The sequence below is a fragment of the Thamnophis elegans genome, chromosome 7 (genome assembly GCF_009769535.1).
Source record: "Thamnophis elegans isolate rThaEle1 chromosome 7, rThaEle1.pri, whole genome shotgun sequence".
Lineage (NCBI taxonomy): Eukaryota > Metazoa > Chordata > Lepidosauria > Squamata > Colubridae > Thamnophis > Thamnophis elegans.
In genome coordinates, this window is record NC_045547.1 from 11,625,995 (window position 1) to 11,649,471 (window position 23,477).

General features: G+C 41.9%; 1 protein-coding gene across 1 annotated transcript in view; it reads right to left on the reverse strand.

Moving 5' to 3' along the window:
- Positions 1 to 21,444, reverse strand: part of CAPZA3 (capping actin protein of muscle Z-line subunit alpha 3) — a 31,494-nt gene extending 10,050 nt beyond the window's left edge. The window contains exon 1 of the mRNA XM_032221095.1: positions 21,375 to 21,444. Coding sequence (XP_032076986.1) covers positions 21,375 to 21,444 — 70 coding nt within the window. The remainder of the gene's footprint in view (positions 1 to 21,374) is intronic.
- Positions 21,445 to 23,477: the final 2,033 nt, after the last annotated feature.

Genomic DNA, 23,477 nt, shown 5'->3' on the forward strand with positions numbered 1-23,477 from the left:
GATGTTGTTATCTGATAAGGGCGTGTGAATTTTTTTGTTTTTTGTTTACCAGGAGCCTGGGGACTGACTGCTGTTGCTGGTTGTGGAGCTGTTTGAAGTTTTCATTTCCAAGGAGATTTGCCAGAAGAAATAATACAAGAAAAAAAAATATTAGGACTTGTATATTGAAGTTTGAAAAGAAAAAAAAAAAGTGGGGGGGAGCAGAAATAATGATACTGAGATTATATTTTGCTTTTCAATATTTCTGTATTAAGGCTGAAAAAATTCAGTTAATTTGGAATGTGATCATCTCCATCCCACCTTGCAGTTTAACTTCCTGTTGAAGCCCTGATTGTTCTGGAGTGGACATCTTGTCTTCAGGCTGATCACTTACAGAGTGGGGAGTAGGGGGAAAATGCTACCAGTTCAGGCCGGTTCGGCCGAACTGGTAGTAAAAATGCTACTGGTTTGCCCAAACAGGTAGTAAAAAAGGCTTCAAAAAGTTTTTTAAAAATTACAACAATCACGCGGCACGGTTGCACAGCTGATCATCGGAACTTTAAAAAAAACTTTTAAAAACATTTTTTAACTACTAATTCAGGCGAACCAGTAGCATTTTTACTACCGATTCAGGCGAACCAGTAGCATTTCACCACTGCTCCCCACTCTGTAAGTGATCAGCCTGCAGACAAGATGTCCACCAAAAATGCTTTAAAAAGTTTTTTTTTAAAGTTGGCCACGCCCACCCAGTAACGTGACCACCACCACCACCAAGCCACGCCCTCCATGCCACGCCCACAGAGCCGGTAAGGAAAATTTTTGAATTTCACCACTGGTGGAAGGAACTTTTGCATTACTCACAATAATCGCAGATGAGAAATTGCAAGCAGTTGGAGCATGCAGAACTTATTGTGTAAGTTCTTAACACAATAATTTGTGTTGCAAAACCTCAAACAAATAATAGCCCAATTTATTCATCAAACAGTTTGTAAGGTGTGGTCCCCATCAGCCAGCATGCAATCCCATCCAGCACCACAAAGTCGTGCTCCTAAAATGTGTTGGCAAATAGACAATTTAGTTGATATTATTATTATTATTTTTTTTAAAAAGAAGAAATGTAATTCGGAACAGACATGGTAGAAAGAAATCAATTTCAGCCTATTTCATGGCATATTTTGAATAGAGATTGAGGGTTATCAGCTACTAGGATACCCCTGGGAAACAGCCTGCTTCTGTTTCATTCTTAAATCTCACAAAACTCTCTTAAAAGGCCACAAACCTGCCTGAAAGTGGTGTTTTGGGGGCATATGAAGTGAAGGTTGATGGTGAAAGAAAGTGGGATTGGGAATGGTTTTCATCTTGGAAGTTACCTACTTTTATTTCACTCTTGGCCTCCTCCACAAAATAAATGAAAATGTTCTACTGGCATCATCACATCATCAGATGACTTACTGGGACCCAATAGAAAGTTGGCAGGCCAAACTGAGAGCTACAAGTCAGCAAATGTTGCCCATCCAAACTTATGAGGCTGACATCTCTCAGGAGGTACCTGTTGTGGCCCACCAACAGCCAGAGGAGCTGGCAGAATATTCAGACATTGAGGAGGTTGGGGAGGAACATGGGCCAGTTCTGGAGTCTGGGGAAGGCTCTGATGAGGGCTCTGCATTGGAGGCAGAGAGGGGGCCAGAGCCATCTGACAATTATCAGCTGCCTTCAGAGTCAGACATCAGTGAGGCAGACAAACAGCTGGAGCCTGTTCCCAGTGTGTGCATGCGCAGAGTTGCCAGACAAAGGGAACAGCTAAAGAACAGGGGTTGACTTGGGAGTAAGGTCACAGGTGGACGATGAATGGCCCCTCCCAGAGGAAATAAAAGAGGAGCGAAAGGGGAGTGGAGTTTGCAGGAGACAATTAGTTCATTCCTGCATTCTTGCCAAGTGTTGCGGCGTCTGAAAGATATCGGCCTGCCCACTCTCCAAGCCTGATAAAGGTTGGTAATTGTGAACTATATTGAAAGACTGTGGGCTGTGACTTTGCTGGAGAGGAATTCACTATAAATTACACAAAAGGGGTTTATCAGGATGAGGCTTCGTGCTGCTGGGGAAACCTAGGTCAGAACAGTACCAACCATCATTGACTAGATCCTCCCTAGAACAGCGATGTCAAAGTCGCATCATCACAGCTGCATCATGTGATGTATTGTGACTCCCCCACCTTTGCTAAACAAGGATGGGGGCGTGGCCAGTGTATCTGGCCCACGGGCCGCGGGTTTGACAGCCCTGCCTTAGAAATTCTGTTTTCAATTATGGTAATTATTTCCCGTGTCCCTTCTACATCTTCAGGGATGTGGAAGGATGGAGACCAAAATACCCACACCAGAAGTTCTTCAATTTATCAGCTGGGGAGTCAGCCGATGTCTGGGACAACGGCAGAAAAACCAGTGTGCATTAAGGCATCTGTGTCATTAAGCGCAGCTAGAATGCCCCTGAAGAGCAGTCTGAATTTTATCTTGGTTTTACCAGGAGTTTCTGGTTTCTTGTCCTTTGCAGCTTGGGCATCTGCTGCTTGCTTTGCTGGTGTTGCTGGTGCAATCGGCGATGGTTGTGGTGCTGTGGTTGGTTTTGGTGTTGGTTCAGTTGTTAAAGGGGCTGCTGCAGGAGCAGTGGTAGGAGCTGATAGATAGTTAGTTAGTTAGTTAGTTAGTTAGTTAGAGAGAGAGAGAGAGAGAGAAAGATAGATAGATAGATAGATAGATAGATAGATAGATAGATAGATAGATATAGATAGATAGATAGATAGATAGATAGATAGATATAGTAGATAGATAGATAGATAGATAGATAGATAGATAGATAGAGATAGATAAATAGATAGATGATAGAAGAGATATAGAGATAGATAGATAGATAGATAGATAGAGATAGAGATAGATAGATAGATAGATAGATAGATAGATAGATAGATAGATAGGTAGGTAGATAGGTAGATAGATAGAGATAGATAGATAGATAGATAGATAGATAGATAGATAGATAGATAGAGATAGATAGATAGATAGATAGATAGATAGATAGATAGATAGATATAGAGATAAATAGATAGGTAGGTAGGTAGGTAGGTAGATAGGTAGGTAGGTAGGTAGGTAGATAGATAGATAGATAGATAGATAGATAGATAGATAGATAGATAGATAGATAGATAGATAGATGATAGATAGATAGATAGATAGATAGATAGATAGATAGATAGATAGATAGATAGATAGATAGATGGATGACAGACAGACAGACAGACAGACAGACAGACAGACACAGAGATGATAGAGAGGGTGATAGAGATAGATAGAAGAGAGATTAAAAACATAACAATAACAATCCACAAAGAAAAAAACAAGGAAAGCTGTCATCTGCATTTAAGTAACAAGAGATTACCTACCCTGTGGTTGCGCTGTTGCTGGTGCAGCTGCTGGAGCTGGTGGTTCTGTTGTCGGTTTTGGTGCTGGTTGAGTCGTTAAAGGGGCTGCCCCAGGAGGAACAGTGGGGGCTGCTTTTTAGATAGATAGAAAGATAAAGAGATAGAGAGAGATGGAGCGATAGAGAGACAATACATGATGGGATAGATACATAATAGATAGAACAGTGTTTGTCAACCTTGGCAACTTGAAGGTGTCCGGACTTCAACTCCCAGAATTCCCCAGCCAGCATTCGCTGGCTGGGGAATTCTGGGAGTTGAAGTCCGGACATCTTCAAGTTGCCAAGGTTGACAAACACTGAGATAGAAGATAAATAATTAGAGAGAGATAAATAGATAGGACCTGCTGAATTTTTTTAAAAAATATAGACATTAAAAATACAAAGAAAAACAACAACCCTCAAAGAAACGAAAAGGAAACTTTTTTGTGTGTAAATAACTGATAAGAGATGACTTACGAGCCGGGGGACTGACTGCTGTTACTGGTTGTGGAACTGTTTGAGGTTTTCATATCCAAGGGAATTTGCCAGAAGAAATAATAATAGAAGAAGAAAAAAATATATTAGGACTTGTATATTGATGCTTGAAAACAAAAGGATGGGGGAGGGAATAAGCAGAAACAATCATTCTGAGATTATATTTTGCTTTTCAAGATTTTCTGTACCAAGATTGAAAAATTCAGTCAATTTGAAAGGCGAAAATCCTCATCTCAAACAATTTCCAAACAAGGAAGTATTACCTTCAGTTAAGTAGTAAAGGGTGATTGACTAAGAGTCTTGGAATGGTTGTTCAGCTGTTTCAGATTTCCTGCCCCAAGAAATTTTACTGGTACAAGTAAAAATATTAAGCCACAGATCAGTGATGACTAACCTTTTTGTTCTCGTGTGCTGGACATGCGTGCCCACACCCTTAATGCAATGCCCTCCCATGTGCCCTGCCCCCTGCGTATGCGTGTGACCCTCTCATGCTCTCTTCTATCCCTGTGCATGTGCACGCGACCCCCGCCCCCGTGCATGCACGTGCAATTCCCTGCACCCCGTTTTTGGCCTAGCAGACCTCCCTGGGACCAAAAGGGGTGTAGGAGGGTGCACCGCATCCCCCGCATTCCCCCACCCTCCATGCATTGACGCACATGCCCCCCGCCCATGCATGCATGACCCTCACCCCCTGTGCATGCACATTCGTCTCCCTTCTGCGTGGCAGAGACCTGATTTAGAGCCGAGGTGGCGCAGTGGTTAGAGTGCAGTACTGCAGCCATTTCAGCTGACTGTTAGCTGCAGTTCAGCGGTTCAAATCTCACCGGCTCAAGGTTGACTCAGCCTTCCATCCTTCCGAGGTGGGTGAAATGAGGACCCAGACTGTGGGGGCGATATGCTGACTCTGTAAACCGCTTAGAGAGGGCTGAAAGCCCTATGAAGCGGTATATAAGTCTAACTGCTATTGCTATTGCTATGCTATTGCTATTGCTATTGCTATGTGAGCTGGGGCGACGGTGCACATGCCCGCAGAGAGGGCTCTGTGTGCCACCGGTGGCATGTGTGCCATAGGTTTACCTTCACGGGGCTAGGATGTCAGCCAGGATTAAAGCAAAAGCAGAAGAGTAAATCTATATTAATACGTGGTCATCCTTATGGGTATCCAGAATGCCATTTGCATGCAATTTGAATTCTGTGCCATTAAGGGCAGCTAGAACGCCCCTGAAGAGCAAGCTGAATTTTAACTTGGTTTTTACCAGGGGTTTCTGGTTTCTTGCCCTTTGCAGCTTGGGCATCTGTTACTTGCTTTGCTGTGGATGCAACCCCTAGAGCTGGTGGTTCTGTTGAATTGAATTGAATTGAATTTATTGCACTTATTTTCCCCGGAGGGGACTCAGGGCGGCTCACAATCCAAGTCAGGGAAGGGGATACAGATAAGGGATAAAAAGACAAACAAAACAATACACAATTTAAAAGCACACAACAACCATACCATTCGGGGGGGGGGGGCAAAAGCTCTTTAGCCCCAGGCCTGTCGGAACAGCCAGGTTTTAAGGGCTTTGCGGAAGGCCTGGAGGGTGGTGAGGGTTCGAATCTCCATGGGGAGCTCGTTCCAGAGGGTCGGAGCAGCCACAGAGAAGGATCTCCTCCGGGTAGTCGCCAGTCGGCATTGGCCGGCGGATGGAATTCGGAGGAGGCCTAATCTGTGGAATCTAATCGGTCTATTGGAGGTAATTGGCAGCAGGTGGTCTCTCAAGTTGTCGGTTTTGGTGCTGGCTCAGTCGTTAAAGGGATCGCTGCAGGAGGAGTGGCGGGACCTGCTTTATTTTTTAAAAAAATATTGATCTTAAAAAGACACAAAAATTAAACCACGCACAAAGAAGAAGAAAAGAAAAGAGGTCATGCCTAATTCACTGAGGAGAGGTTATTTACCAGGAGCCAGGGGACTGGCTGCGATGGTAGGTTGTGGAGCTGTTTGAGATTTTCATTTCCGAGGGCATTTACCAGGAGAAATAAAACGAGAGAGCAAGATGAGGGCTTGCGTGTTGAAACTTGAAAAGAGAGGTAAACATGAAAAATGTAACGCTCCTGAAATTGCATTCTGCCTTCCAAGATTCCTGCAGTGAGACTGAAAATTCAGACAAGTTGGAACATCAAGATCCCCAAACCCACTTGGATTTTAACTTCCTGTTGAGGCTGAGTGGACTTCCTTGCCTTCATGCTGATCAGTTATAAGTTTGGGAGGGATCAAGGGGACTTTTCTGCTCTCTGAGCTTGATTGTTTTCTTATAGATCCGTGATGGTGAACCTAGGGGAAATGTGCCACAGGTGGCATGCAGAGCCTTTACTGCGGGCATGCCAGCCGTTGCCCCAGCCCAGTTTCACCCTGCAAGCGTGTGCACCTCCCACTGGCCAGCTGGTCTCTGGGTCTCTGCCGTGCATGCACAAGGGGGCACAGGAGGGGCTTGCAGGTGCACAAACACAGGGGGGAAGGGGATGGTGGGAGGCACACACATTGCATTTTGGGGGTTCCCGTGTGTGTGCACCCCCCTGCACACCCGTTTTGGGCTTGAAAGGCCTCCTGCACCAAACTGGAAATCAAAAATAGGCGGGGGGGAATGCGTGCGCATGTTTGGGGAGGCACATGCATGGGGGACACTTGCATTGAATTTTTTGGGGGGGTCCGCATGCACTTTGGGCACTCAGAACCAAAAAGATTCGCCATCACCGTTATAGATTTTTCATTGCCAAACTAGATAACTTCATCAGTGCTAGTAAGAGTGCTCTCATTTTATGTCTGTCAGTGTTGGTGCAAATGTTTTTGGAAGTTCTTTGGTTGGGCTGTTTGCTGTTAATCGGTTTGGCAGTTCCTTGATTTGGGTGTTGTTTACTTGCCCAAAGACCCTTCATTTTACAATACAATAGCAGAGTTGGAAGGGACCTTGGAGGTCTTCTAGTCCAACCCCCTTCCTAGGCAGGAAACCCTATACCGTTTTAGACAAATGGTTGTCCAACATCTTCTTAAAGACTTCCAGTGTTGGGGCATTCACAACTTCTGGAGGCAAGCTGTTCCACTGATTAATTGTTCCAACTGTCAGGAAATTTCTCCTCAGTTCTAAGTTGCTTCTCTCCTTGATTAGTTTCCACCCATTGCTTCTTGTTCTACCCTCAGGTGCTTTGGAAAATAGTTTGACTCCCTCTTCTTTGTGGCAACCCCTGAGATATTGGAAGACTGCTATCCTGTCTCCCCTAGTCCTTCTTTTCATTAAACTAGACATACCCAGTTCCTGCAATCGTTCTTCGTATGTTTTAGCCTCCAGTCCCCTAATCATCTTTGTTGCTCTTCTCTGTACTCTTTCTAGAGTCTCCACATCTTTTCTACATCGTGGCGACCAAAACTGAATGCAGAATCCAAGTGTAGCCTTACCAAGGCATTATAAAGTGGTATTAGCACTTTATATTATCTTGATTCTATCCCTCTGTTTACGCAGCCTAGAACTGTGTTGGCTTTTTTGGCCGCCGCTGCACACGGCTGGCTCATATTTAAATGATTGTCGACTAGGACTCCAAGATCCCTCTCACAGTTACTACTATTGAGCAAGATACCACCTATACTGTGCCTATGCATTTCATTTTTCTTACCTGTAGAACCTTACTCTTTTCACCATTTTAATCCTGAGCTAGAAATATTCTCCTATTTGGGATGGAACTTTTTCACGTGAATATGCAATTCACAATAAATATGGGTTCCCTTTTATTTTATACTAGCTGATAATCTGGTGTTACTGTGTGTGTGTGTGTGTGTGTTTGTGCGTGTGTGTATGTATGTATGTATTAGACAGGAAAAGGAATGAATTATGTAGCATTGTAAGTGTAGAATGTGCTGTCCTCCCTCTTTCCATTAACGTTGCCACAATTCCTGAAGAGGCGATGGCAAGAGCAGCTTCTCCCTGAGCCCTGATTTCGGCGACAATTAAATTGGTTAAAAATGTTTTCCCTGTGCCCCCAGAAGAGTCAAGAAAAATGATACCACCTTGTTGAAAATGTCCGGACCAAACGTAATTTCTAATGTTGGATTTTCCCCCTTACCAGAGGGAGCCTCCTTGGGGAGTACTGTGAAGCCATTACTATGGCAACGCCACTGCGCTGTGCAGTAGAAGCCATTTTATGGCAGTGCAGTAGAAACCATTTTAAGGCACAACAGGCTGTATCTTATCAGAACACTCACCCTGAGGGGTGTTAGAGGTGTCTTACCCCCACAGTATTTGTTTCCAGAGAGTAAGCCATCTGTGTACCAAGTTTGGTTGAAATAGCTCGAGGTGTTTCAGACTTATGCTGGAACACACACACACACAAACAGACATACACACACACACAGCCATTTATATCTATCTATCTATCTATCTATCTATCTATCTATCATCTATCTATCTATCTATCTATCTATCTATCTATCTATCTATCATCTATCTATCTATCTATCTATCTATCTATCTATCTATCTATCTGATATCAAATGGTGAAATTGTAACACTAGACTTATTCATTAATAAATACATTAGGAAAGGAGATTTTTACAGGTAATCCTTGTCTTATCACAGTTCATTAACTCTCTGTTCAAAGTTACAACATCACTGAAAAAAAGTGAGTCAGGGTCATTTTTCAGACTTATGACCATTTGTAGCATTCCTGTGAGTCACATCATCAAAATTCAGACGCTTGGCAACTCCCTGTATGAAAGTTGCAATATGCCGGGTTCATATGATCACCTTTTGCGACCTTCTGAGAAGGAAAGCCAAGGGATAAACCAGATTCACTTAACAACTGTGGCAAGAAAGTTCGTAAAATAGGACAAAACTCACTTAACAAATGACTCACTTAGCAACATAAATTTGAGGCTCAGTTGTGGTTGTAAGTCAAGGACTATCTATATTCCATCCATACTGAAAAGATCTTAAGAGAGGTATAAGGGCTCCTGTAGCGCTCCTCTCCTTTAAGAATTCTCTGATGTCGATTTGATATCACACTGGGTCTCCGTTCCTGCTTCCAAATGCTTTTAATACTGAATTGTTTTGTTTCTGAGATTGTGTCTCTTATTGGGTGTTTGCCACATTTACACAATAGCCAATGAATGAAGTGTGTCTGCACACAGTAGAAGCCTCACATGGTTCTACTTTTTTGTTCTGGATCACTGAGCCAAAAAATTACTCACAATTTCCTTAAACCATGGGCTATATTTTGCTAAGATATTTGCCCACTTACAGTTCTAAAAATACTTTTTACCAACAGAGAACTAATATTAGTAAAAAAAATCTGTGGTCATTCTAAAAGTCTGTAGGGACTCTCAGTCATCCAGGTCAGGGTTGTTCCAAAGATGCTTTCTCAGGAGGCAACTGGACTTCCTTATTTTTTTTCTTTGAGGACGTTTCGTTTCTCCTCCAAGAAGCTTCTTCCGCTCTGACAGGATAGTGGGGAATGGAAGGATTTATATTCCTTGCAGTCAGCTGGTTAATTGCAACCTTTTAGATGGAGGTTTATCATATACAATTTGGGATGAACACTCTCTGAATGGTGTGGAACAGAGGTGGGTTCCTACCAGTTTGCACCTATTCGGTAGAACCGGATCGTCAAATCTACTGAACCAGTTAGAAGAGGTTCCACCAGTGGACCCAGAAAGCAGGCCACACCTACAGAAGAGGTTCCAAATTTTTTTGAAACCCACCACTGGTCCTTGGATATGATTATTCTACACTATCAAGCTCATATTTATAAAACTCAGTGCCTCTGTGAAAGGTAAGGATGACTACTGCATTTGTGGTGCAATCAGAACATTGCGTGTGTTGAAGTTGTTTTAACGCAAACCAAAGATGCCTTTTAAAAAACAAATTTACATCATATTCTTATGCATGCCAGTGCTGTGTGTGAGGTAATTTAAGGTGGTTCTGACAAGTGTCATCGGCATCTTCATATCCGGTCACAGGGGCGGCAAGCCACTCCCATCTGGTCACATGGACAGCAAGCCACTCCCACAAAGGAGGCCACACCCACAGACTAGGTTCGAACAATTTTTGAAACCCACCATTGTTGTGGAAGTAGGAATGAATTTCCAGAGGGGTGGAAAATGGCAGACTACTAGAATCAGAAGCACCACTCAGGTGACCCTGAGGACAGAGATAAACCTCCAAGTGCTTCAAGGATCCTCTACAAGGATGCAAATGACCAGCTGTCTGCAAGGAATATAAATCCTTCCATTCCCCACCATCCAATCAGAGCTGAAGAAGCTTCTTGGAAGAGAAGCAAAACGTCCTCAAAGAAAAAAACAAGTCCAGTTGCCTCCAGAAAAAAGCACCTTGGGATTCTGGTCATCTAGAATGCCTACATCGTGACAATTTATTGTTCTTTTACTTTTACCAGGTTTTGATGTCGGAAGTCCCACAGGCTGTTTTGTTGTGGTTTTCGTACCTTGTGGTGGTTTGCCTTCTGTTGGTACCGGTTCGGTTTTGGGAGAGCCTGCCTCAAAAGTAACAGTCCGGACTGGGATTTTGGGAGGGAAAAAGATAAACATAATTTATATATGCTCATATATTTTTTTATTTTCTGGGAACGCTTGCTAGAACTCTGTAGCATACAGTCTATTGAAAAATGTGTTTGACAATTCTGAAAGAAAACCCATAGAGCAGGGGTGTCAAACTCGCGGCCCAAGATTTTGAAGAGGCAATTAAAAAAAAAAAGTTTTTGCACTCTGCAGATCTATCGAAAACTGCCCATTATTCACTCATTTTTGCCCTCTCCGGCCCCCAAGACCATTCTACAAGGCTCCTAAAGGCAATACACAGCCATTTTTGCAAAGGGGCCGGAGTTCGCCGGTGGCCAAAAATGCTGTATTCGGTGTATAAGACGCACCCAGATTTTCACCCTCTTTTTTGAGGGAAAAAGATGTGTCTTATATTCCAAAAAATATGGTAATCTTCCCTAGAAACACACTGTTTTTACCTTTAACACTGGACAATTTTGGAGTGGAGGATCTGGTGTTCTAGTTATTCTTTTTTCCATTTAAAAAGTCCAATAGAAGTTACATCTGAGCAAGTACAGTGTACAAACTCTGCAAATGAGCTGAAATTTATTACTTTGCATTGGAATGGACAAGGTTTTGGGAACAAAGGACACAGCTTGGTTTCAAATAACATGCTGAACATTATGCTTTCAGGCTGAGATTAGTCAGGACAACTGGATTTTGAAAAGTTGGCTGATATTTCAATGCAACTAGATGGGGAGACTTACAACCACAATTCAAATCAGAATGTCCATTACTCACTTTAGCAAGACAGCTCTTAAGTGAGTCACACCTGATTTTATGACCTTTTTGCCATAATTGTTAAATGAATCACTGCAGTTGTTAAGTGAACCATATAGTCGTAAACAAATCCAGCTTCCTAACATTGACTTTGATATTTTGGAAACTGGCTGAGAAGATTGCAAATGGTGATCCCACAATCACATGATGCATTACAAATACATACCTATTGCCAGTCACAGAATTTTGATCACATGAGCATGGGATGGTTGCAATGGTTATAAGTGCAAGGACTGGTCATAAGTCACTTTTTCAGGGCCTTGGGAACGTCAAGTAGTCACTAAACTGATGGTTGTGTGTCAACAAGGACTACCTGTCCCAATTTGCCTTGCGATACAAAACTTTATAAACTGGCACCTGATCTTGGAGGGGGTGTGGGAGCAATAAGACTGTTTCTGGGAGTCCTATGTGGCTCAGGGGGCACAAATTATATTCTGTATATCCTTATGCCGTAAGTGTATCTATAGTCAGCCTGAAGACCAACTTGAATGTTATCTTGGTTTTACCAGTGGCTTCGGGCTTCTTGTCCTTTGCAGCTTCGGCATCTGCTGTTTGCTTTGCTGGTGTTGCTGGTGCCGAAGGGGGTGGTTCTGTTGGTTGGGGTGTTGGTTCAGTTGGGGCTGCTTTTTAGATAGAGATAGATAGATAGATAGATAGATAGATAGATAGATAGATAGATAGATAGATAGATAGATAGATAGATATAGAGTGATAGATAGAGTGATAGATAGAGTGATAGAGTGATAGATAGAGTTAGAGTGATAGATAGATAGATAGATAGGGAGATATAGAGATATAGAGATAGAAAATAGTGATAAAAAGTGATAGATAGATAGATAGATAGATAGATAGATAGATAGATAGATAGATAGATATAGAGTGATAGAAAGTGATAGAGATAGATAGATAGATAGATATAGAGTGATAGAAAGTGATAGAGATAGATAGATAGTGATAGATAGAGTGATAGAGTGATAGATAGGGAGATATAGAGAGGGAGATAGAAAATAGTAATAAAAAGTGATAGATAGATAGATAGATAGATAGATAGATAGATAGATAGATAGATAGATAGAGAGATAGAGAGATAGTGAGATAGATAGGGAGATATAGAGATAGGGAGATAGAGATAGTGATACAAAGTGATAGAGATAGATAGATAGATAGATAGATAGATAGATAGATAGATAGATAGATAGATAGATATAGAGTGATAGAAAGTGATAGAGATGATAGATAGATAGATAGATAGATAGATAGATAGATAGATAGATAGATAGATAGATAGATAGATAGATAGATAGATAGATAGATAGATAGATAGAGTGATAGAGTGATAGAGTGATAGAGTGATAGATAGGGAGATATAGAGAGGGAGATAGAAAATAGTAATAAAAAGTGATAGATAGATAGATAGATAGATAGATAGATAGATAGATAGATAGATAGATAGATAGATATAGGGAGATAGATAGGGAGATAGAAAATGGTGATAAAAAGTGATGATAGATAGATAGATAGATAGATAGATAGATAGATAGAGAGATAGAGATAGTGATACAAAGTGATAGAGATAGATAGATAGATATAGAGTGATAGAAAGTGATAGAGATAGATAGATAGAGAGAGAGAGAGAGATAGATAGAGTGATAGAGTGATAGAGTGATAGAGTGATAGAGTGATAGAGTGATAGAGTGATAGATAGGGAGATATAGAGAGGGAGATAGAAAATAGTAATAAAAAGTGATAGATAGATAGATAGATAGATAGATAGATAGATAGATAGATAGATAGATAGATAGATAGATAGATAGAGATAGATAGATAGATAGATAGATAGATAGATAGATAGATAGATATAGGGAGATAGATAGGGAGATAGATATAGGGAGATAGATATAGTGATACAAAGTGATAGAGATAGATAGATAGATAGATAGATAGATAGATAGATAGATAGATAGATAGATAGATATAGAGAGATAGAGTGATACAGTGATAGATAGGGAGATAGAGTTAGAAAGATAGTGATTGGGAATGAGAGAGAGAGTGACCGAGATAGATAGGAGAGAGAGAGAATGAGAGAGTGATAGAGATAAATAGGAAAGAGAGAGGTGAGAGAGAGAATAAGAGAGAGAGAAAATGAGAGAGAGAGAGAGAGAGAGAGAGAGAGAGAGAGAGATTAAAAACATAAACAAAACTTACACTTCACAAAGACCAAAGAAGTAAAGGCTTTATCTTCAATTAAGTAACTAGGGGTGACTTACCTGGTCCTGGCTTGGCTGCTGGTGCACCTGTTGGAGCTGGTGGTGCTGTTGTTGGTTTTGCTGCTGGCTCAGTCTTTAAAGGAGCCGCCGCCGCAGGAGGAACAGTGGGGGCTGCTGATTTTTTTTTAAAAAAAACCAGACATTAAGAACACAAAGAAAAACAACACCCCACCAAGAAACAAAAAGGAAAGGTGTTATCTCCAATTATCTGATAAGGGGTGAGTTACCAGGAGCCTGGGGACTGACTGCTGTTGCTGGTTGTGGAGCTGTTTGAGGTTTTCATTTCCAAAAGGAGATTAGCCAGAAGAAATAACACAAGAAAAAAAATATATTAGGACTTTGTAGATGGAAACTGGACACAAAGAACAAACAAGGAAAGGTCAATTAAGTGAGAAAAGGCGACTTACCGGGTACTTGTGTTGCTGTTGGAGCAACCCCTGGAGCTGGTGGTTCTGTTGTTGGTTTTGGTGCTGGCTGCGTCGTTAAAGGAGCCGCCACAGGAGGAATGGTCAGGCTTGGATCCACTGAATTTAAATAAATAAATATAAATAAATAAATAAATAAATAAATAAATAAATAAATGTGTGTGTGTGTTGTATTTGTGCTGATACATAAATAAAGGGAGACTAGTATAGATCTATTTCAAGCTATTTAGCTCTCATCAGCTAGCCATACCCTTACTGGGATTTGAACCTGTGCTGTATTACATCTTAGGCAGATGTGTTAACCACTAAGCCACAAGGTTCTCCTCCTTATCAGCTGAGCCAGGGAAATAGGTATGTATTTAGTGTCACAACCCCTGGTATGCCCAAATATGGGAGGAATGGAAGAGAATGGAAGCAGTAGACTTCCTCCCATATTTGGGCATACCAGGAGTTGTGACACTAAATACATACATACATACATACATACATACATACATACATACACACACACACACACACACATACATACACACACACACACACACACACACATACACACACATATACACACACACATTAAACACACAAAAACAATCAATAACCCACAAAGAAAAAAAAGAAAGAAAACGACATCTCTGAATGATACGGGGATATTTACCAGGAGCCTGGGGACTGCCGGTTGTTGCCGGTTGTTGTGGAGCTGATTGAGGTTTTCATTTCCAAGGCCATTTCCCAGAAGAAACAATGGAAGAAGAAAAATATATTAGGATGAGAGAGATAAATAGATAAATGGAAATAAAAAATGGACAGCCAGTTTGGTCTAGTGGTTAGGGCACCAGACTAGAAAGCTCACGTTTTTCACTAGCCCTTCAAAGCTAGCTGGCTGACTTTGGTCCAGTCCCTCCGTCTCTCTCAGCTCAACCCACCTCACAAGACAGTTGTGGCAAAGAAAATTAGGAGGAAAAAGGTATGTTGGATATGTTCCCCATCCTGAATTATTTGTAGAAATAACATAGATAGGATACAAATAAATAAAATACATATAGATAGTCACACACAGAATATAATTTCAGTTCCTTTGTTTTCCTTTCTTTTTAGGTTTATATACTTGAAAATAGAATAGAACAGAATAACAGAGTTGGAAGGGATCTTGGAGGTCTTCTAGTCCAACCCCCTGCTTAGGCAGGAGTTCAGACAAATGGTTATTCAACATCTTCTTAAAAACTTCCAGTGTTGGAGCATTCACCACTTCTTGAGGCAAGTTGTTCCACTGGTTAATTGTTCTAACTGTTGGAAAATTTATCCTCAGTTCTAAGTTGCTTCTCTCCTTGATTAGTTTCCACACATTGCTTCTTGTTCTACCCTCAGGTGCTTTGGAAAATAGTTTGACTCCCTCTTCTTTGTGGCAACCCCTGAGATATTGGAACACTGCTATCCTGTCTCCCCTAGTCCTTCTTTTTATTAAACCTAGTTTAATGAAAACCCAATTCCTGCAACTGTTCTTCATATGTTTTAGCCTCCAGTCCCCTAATCCTCTTTGTTGCTCTTCTCTGCACTCTTTCTAGAGTCTTCACATCTTTTTTTACATCGTGGCGACCAAAACTGGATGCAGTATTCTAAGTGTGGCCTTACCAAGGCATTATAAAGTGGTATTAAAAGAAAAGAAAGCAAACAGAACATAATGGAACTGAAATTATATTCTGCCTTTCAAAATTTGTGTAGTGAACCCCAAAATTCAGACAATTTAGAATGCCAAAATTCTCATCCCACCTTGCCCTTTAACTTCCGGTTGAGGCTGAGATGGCTCTGGAGTGGTCTTCTTGTCTACAGGCTGAGGAGGGACTTTTGCATCACTCACAATATCTGTAGATGTGAAATTCCAAGAAGTGTGAGTAAACAATTTATGGACAATTTGTATTACAAGCAGGAACCATGAGATATAATAGCCCAATGTATTCATTTTTCAGTAAGCAATTCATGTGAAACACTTTTCCCTCTTTTACTGCATATATCAACTGATTAAAATTATAAAGGTACAATCCGTTTGTTAACAGATTTATCATGGATGGAAATTTTTCTTTGACGTATCCCCCCAAATTCTCAGATTGAGATAACAGATGTCGTTAATGGCAAAAGGGGAACATGTCCTCCATGTTCCTCTCATGATAGCAATAGACTTATATACCGCTTATAGTGCTTTACAGCCCGCTCTAAGTGTTTTACAGAGCCAGCCTATGGCCCCCAACAATCTAAGTCCTCATTTTACCCACCTCGGAAGGATGGAAGGCTGAGTCAACCTTGAACTGGTGGGATTTGAACTGCCAAACTGCTGGCAATCAGCAGTCATCAGAAGTAGCCTGCAGTACTGCACTCTAACCCCTGTGCCACCACGGCTCTGATCTCCATCTGGAAAGCACAGCCTTAAAATCAAACCTTGTCCAGCTTTTTAAGTATCTCTTTCTGAGCAGTTTTTCTCCATGGCACACTGCCTCCTAAAGAAGTACTAATGAAACCTCAAGTTAACAAGCCCTTTCCTGATTTTGATTAGCATACTCTCACCAGCTTGCACTGATGCCTGAAATTGACAAGACTTTAATCAGTTACAAGGTTGAAGGCTTTTGCCCCTTAACTGATTCTGACACCTTCTTGTAATTGAAAAACCAATCCTTCTCATGCTGGAAAAAGTAATTTCATATAGACCCATTCATGTAGACCCAAGTCCTCCTCCTCCTCCCCCACCCCAGGTTTACATTGTATTTTTTATTGCATGTTCCAAGAAAATCAAATAATTAGTGCATCCTCCACCTCCCGCCCCCAAATGTCCATGTTCATTGCCTGTTCTGAAACCTGATAACCCAATTCTCAAAACCAGGGCTCTCCAAACTTGGCAATGTTAAGACTTGTGAACTTCAATTCCCAGAATTCCCCAGCCAACCGTTCTCTATAGATTGCAGTACAGATAGTCCTGGAGCCCAACATTTCTGTGGCTAAGTGAGGCATTTGTTAAGTGAATCTTACCCCATTTTACTACCTTTCTTGCCCCACTTGTTAAGTGAATCACTGCAGTTGTTAAGTTACTAACGCGGTTGTTAAGTGAATCTTGCTTCCCCCAGCAGCAGGGGTGGGCTGCTGGGGGTTTGCACAGGTTTGGGCGATCCTCTAGCTAGGATTTTGCACAGTTTGGTGAATCCCCAAATGCCACCCCTGGCTGGCCACACCCACCCCGTCTCTGCCAGGAGTCTCCATGTGGCCGGTTCATCATGCCGCGTAAGTGCAGGGCCCGTACAGACGCTTGGGGAGGGGTAAAACAGGCCTACTTAAGGTTCTGGAAGTCTGGAAACGGACCTGTTTCTGGCCTCCGGAGCCCAGGGGAAGCAGTTTTCACCCTCCCGGAGGCTCGAGGAAACTCTCCAGAGCCTGCGAAGGGCGAAAAATGTCCCCCCAGCCGTGGTGCAGGGGGCTGCCTAGGCCACACCCACCATGGCCACTCCCACCAGCAACGGGGCAGTGAACCTGTTGCTCAATTTTTGAAGCCCACCCTTGCCCTGCACCAATTTTGCTTCCCTCAGCAAATCTTGGCTTTGCTTGTCAGAAGGCCGCAAACAGTGATCACATGATACCAGGATACTGCAACCATTGTAAATATGAGTCGGTTGCTAAGCCTCTGCATTTTGATCATGTGACCATGGAGATGCTGCGACGGTCACGTGAAAAACGATAGTGCTGTTGTAACTTTGAAGGGCCCCAGAACGAATAGCCGTAATTCGAGGACTACATGTACTGAGGCATTTCTTTCTTTCTTTCTTTCTTTTGCTTGTTTTGCTGGTATACGTATCTAGCCCGGTGGGGTTGTTGGAGACCTTGTGTAGACGTGCCTGGCACTGCTTCATTGCTTAAGTCATTTGGATTTCCAGATGTGCTTCTCCTCTAACATCTGGACTATTTTCTGGGTCACAGGCCCCCAAAAAACTACCGTATTTTTCAGAGTATAAGATGCACCTTCCCCCCCCCCCAAAAAAAGAGGGTGAAAATCTGGATGTATCTTATACACTGAATACAGCATTTTGGCCTACTGAAACCCCACCCACTTTGCAAAAATGGATGTGCAGAGGGTTTGGGAGGCTTGCAAAATGCTCCTGGGGCTTGGGGAGGGCAAAAACAAGCACAAAATAGGCTGTTTTTGCATGCTTTTGCCCTCCCCATGCCCCAGGAACACTCTTCAAGTTTCCCAAATCTCTGCATGCCTTTTTTTCCATCCCCAAAATGGCCTATTTTTGCAAAACAATGGGCCGTTTTTTTGTCCCTCCCCAGCCCCAAGGAACACTCTGAAAGCCCCCCAAAGCTCTGCATGCTGCTCCCTAATTTTTGCAAAAAATGAGGGTTTAGGAGGGTTTGCACACTTCTGCAGAGTGCCCCCCAATTTTTTAAAAAACATTTACCTCTTCAAAATCATGATGTGTTTTATACTCCGGTACATCTTATAGTTTGAAAAATACGGTAGTTACAAATTCCTTTATGGATGGTATTTTGCTAATACGTTAGCCCATGTACATTTTTCAAAAATATTTTTTTTTTACTAACAAAAGATTGGTAATAAAAAAAGTCACTGGCCAGCTAGACTGTCCACATCGCGACAATTTACCATCCTTCTAATTTTACCTTGTTTTTCGGGTTCCTTTGTGATTGTTTTAGCATCTGAAGACGGTGGCGGGCCTGGGACTTAGGAAAAAACACACATATATTTGACACAAGCCAAATTGGTTCACTGATTAAGCATCAGGCTAGGAACCAGGAGACTGTGAGTTTATTTATCTATTTAAAATATTTACATAGCTACCCATCTTATACCAAACCCTGAGTGGGTCCCAATCAAGAATTAAAACAGTTTTTTCTTTAAAGAATTCAATAGAGCTTACAGCAGTGGTGGGATTCATATTTTTTTTATATATTACCGGTTCTGTGGCCATGGCTTGATGGGCATGGCGTGGCCTGATGGCGTGGCCTGGCCTGATGGATGTGGCTACAGAAGGGTACTGCAAAATCCCCATTCCCTCCCCACTCCTGGGGAAGGATATTTTAAAATCTTCATTTCCACCCCACTCCTGGGGGAAGGATGCTGTAAAATCCCCATTCCCTCCCCACTCCAGGGCAAGAATACTATAAATCTCCTTTCCCTCCCACTCCAGGGCAAGGATACTGTAAAATCCCCATTCCCTTCCCCCCTCCAGGGCAAGGATGCTGCAAAATCTCCATTTCCACCCCACTCCAGGGCAAGGATACTGTAAAATCCTCATTCCCTCCCCACTCCAGGGCAAGGATACTATAAATCTCCTTTCCCTCCCACTCCAGGGCAAGGATACTATAAAGCCTCCTTTCCCTCCCAGTCCAGGGCATGGATACTGTAAAATCCACATTCCCTCCCCACTCCAGGGCAAGGATACAAGTATATAAAGGTTTGGTCTGCAAATTACCCAACATTTATTATTGGTCAATTGTAGTTTGCAATTGATCTGGACAAATGAATTTTTAAAGAATTGATTCACATGTCAGTGTAATTAGTCCACTGCATATTATTACTCATTTCATAAGTTGTCCAGCTGTCTTTGAAATTATAATTTGGCACCTAGTGTTGCAGAAGGTGAGTAGTCACATTTTTATAATTGGTCATTTCTTTGGTTTTACCATGATTTTCAGGTTTTTTTGTCTCCGAAGTTGGAACGGCCGCCGGTTGTGTTGATGTTGCTGTAGCATCTGTAGGTGGTTGAGCTGCGCCCTCTTTTGGTGCTGGCTCAGTTTTTGAAGGGCCTGTTTCAACGGTAGCCGTGGGATTTGAAATTTTGGGGGAAAAAATAAATATGAAATATCTCTTGCAGAAATTCATGCATCTTTATTTCTGTGAAAACTCGCAATAGCACTTACACTTATGTATCACTTCACAACACTTTACAGCTCTCTCTAAGCAATTTACAGAGTCAGCAATAAGAATATATCCGCTGAACAAAACTCCACACTGGCAATAGGAAGGGCATCCAGCCAGTAAACACTCTGCTAGCTCCATTCAATTGCCCAGACTCCACCCCGCAAGGGATTATGGGGTTGTTAAAAGAAGAAGAAGAAGATGATTTTATCTTCTCGGAATGATGGAAGGCTGAGTCAACCTTGAGCCAATGAATATCGAACTGTTGGCAGTCGGCAGAATTAGCCTGCAATACTGCATTCTAGCCACTACGTCACCATGGCTCATGGCAATTTCAATCTCACAAACAAACAAAATTTGTTAAGTTCCTTAATCCTACCAAAAATATTGTTGGATAAATTCTGAGGCTAAAACAGAACTCTAAAATATTGACTCTGCATGTACGTATCCATAAGGGCCTTGAAGGACAGATACTAAGTGTTTATATTAGTAGGAGAAAAACAACTACATCAAAAAATGGATATATTACCCTTGTTTTTAGCATCGGAGGACCCTGGAGTCGCAGTCTGCTTTTCTGGTTCCACTTTTTTCTTTTTCGAAAACATTTGCAGTGACTGCAAATGAATATAGATGAGAAAACTGTTATGTTCTGCACACAAAAATGGTATCAATTCCTAGGATCTGTTGAGACTGTCGTGCACTGTGACCTGGAGAAATGCCAGAGAAAACAATTGTTTTGTCACTCCATGACATCAAGGGGAATGGAACTATCAACCTTCCTTGGTGGATGCTTCTGGATTCAAGAATTTCTGAGATTTCTACAATGCAGAGCAAGAATTATGGAAGGAGTGACTATAACTTGGATAAAGCTACTGTCATTTGCAAACCTTTTCAAAGATTTGTGCCCCTTCAAAAATTTTGCATAAGATATGAATTTAATTCAATACAGTGAAAAGAAAGTATATCTAATGAATGTTTTTAAATATCAGGCTACAAATTAGTAGATAGATAGATAGATAGATAGATAGATAGATAGATAGATAGATAGATAGATAGATAGATAGATAGATAGATAGAGAGGCAGGCAGGCAGGCAGGCAGGCAGGCAGGCAGGCAGGCAGGCAGGCAGGCAGGCAGGCAGACCGAGACAGACAGACAGACAGACAGACAGACAGACAGACAGACAGCCTTTTGTACCTGGATAGGGAACGTTTTGACACTGAAAAGAGACAGTTCAACTTCAACCAATACTTTGGACATCATGGGTCAATGTTTTGGATTAGAATTACATCCAAATTTAATTAGTTAAGGACAGTTAACTAGTTTCATAATTTTCCCTATCAGGTCAAAAAGTTATAATTTGGTACCTGTATTGCTAGGGCTGTGACAGTCACACCAGACCTTCCCAGGATGCTTGTGACTTTGGGACCACAGACTATCATTCCGTTGTGTATTAAAAGAGTCTAATACCTTTTTGATTAATCATACCTATGAGACATCTATCAATGATATTGTAGACATAATCAGAAAACTTGAGGAATTTTTGAGTATCATTCATGTTCCCTCTATAGCTCTTGATAGGGTGGTGTTCTGACCCCCCTCGTCCCACACCAACACACACTCCGAGCCAAAGATAAGTTACGGCATTTATTTAACAGACAGACAGGTCCTTGGCAGCAAATTGGCACAGATAAGCCGTGGCAGCAATCCAACACAGATAAGTCGTGGCAGCAATCCAGCCTGCCAAGCTCACAATTCCAAACTCACATTAGTTCCTGTGTTGACTTCTGCAAGAGGGGCGTGTGTACAAGCAGTCTTTTTATAGTCTGGAGTGGAGCCTAATGACCACCAGCTGAGTGCAATTACCTCCTGTACTTGCGCAACTGTTCCTGACGCCTATTAGCTCTTCGGTGCCGGGCATCCAGGAACAACTCACTGCTGGCTTCTGGATCACTCTCCCTTGTCTCCTCCCCACTGGTCCAAGGCTCAGGCGTCTCCTGGTGGCCAACCAGTCTCTCTGCGCCCTGCTCGGAGTCGGAACCCTGTCCAGGGTCCTCCACATCCTCCAGAGCTGACACATAGGGCCCCTTGCTGTCGGAGTCTGGTGGCAGCTCCAACAGCTCCTGCTGGGCCACAACAGGGTGGCATATCTCCTACTATAAATCACTAAATGCAATGCAATACAATACAAATTACATTTTTTTTTATATGTTGGAAAAAAGATTGCCAAAAATGTTGGCATTTCAGGCAAGTACCTCTCTTAAAATATTTGGGGAAAACAGATACAATAACACTGCTTTGTTTCTGTTCCAAATTATGAGAATGTGATATTTGTTTTGTCATCTAGCAAGGCCTTTATACCTTTCCTTATTTTCTTAATTAGGCTCAGTCAGAGTACAGTGGAAACAATTCTATGTGATAAAGGTGAGAAAATGAATTATCTGTTTTGTTAAAATAACATTTCTTGCTTGATATTGAAAGAAGAAAAAAACATTTCTCACTGTCAGTGGAAATTCAAGGAGAGTTCCTGAAAACTGCAGTTTGATTTAAGGCAAGGAAAATAAAGGAATACCTTTCTCTTTATAGTGTTCTTGAGAAAAATTCCTGAAAACCTCAGCATCCTTCTCCCTTCTCAGCCACTGAGTGACAAGATTCAGTCCATCAGGACAGTGTTTAAAGTCTCCTAAAAACCTTGGCAAATCTAGACAGCATACTAAAAAGCAAAGACATCACCCTGCCAACAAAAGTGCATCTAGTCAAGGCGATGGTTTTCCCAGTTGCAATGGATGGCTGTGAAAGTTGGACCATAAGAAAGGCTGAGTGCCAAAGAATGGAGGCCTTTGAACTCTGGTGCTGGAGAAGATTCCTGTGAGTCCCTTGGACTGCAAGGCGATCAAACCAGTCAGTCCTAGAGGAGATCAACCCTGACTGCTCTTTAGAAGGCCAGATCCTGAAGATGAAACTCAAATACTTTGGCCACCTAATGAGAAGGAAGGACTCCCTGGAGAAGAGCCTCATGCTGGGAAAGTTTGAGGGCAAAAGAAGAAGGGGATGATAGAGAAGGAGGTGGCTGGATGGAGTCACTGAAGCAGTCAACATGAGCTTAAATGGACTCCAAAGGATGGTAGAGGACAGGAAAGCCTGGAGAAACGTTGTCCAGGGGGTCATGATGGATTGGACACAACTTCGCAACTAACAACAAAAAAAAACCCTTTATTCCATATTTGCCAAGTTTAGGTCATGTACAAAAAATGCTGTTCCTTGGGTGAAACACTGAATACCTGTCCAAGCAAGCTTTTATGGTTCTTTTCACACAAGGAGTTGCAAGTTGTCCATTCACCTTGGCTGCTTCTACACACATTGTTCTGCATTTCATCCCCTTCCAACTGATTTGGAAGTCCTCTGCTTACAGTTTGTCTCGTGCATGTGTAACAAATTGCCTAGATCACGATCACGTGAAATATGAATACTGTTTTATAAAACCTTAATAAGATCACATCTGGAATATTGCATCCAGTTTTGGTGGTCACCTTGTAAAAAAAAAGATGTTGAGACATTGGAAAGAGTGCAGAGAAGAGCAACTCAGATGAA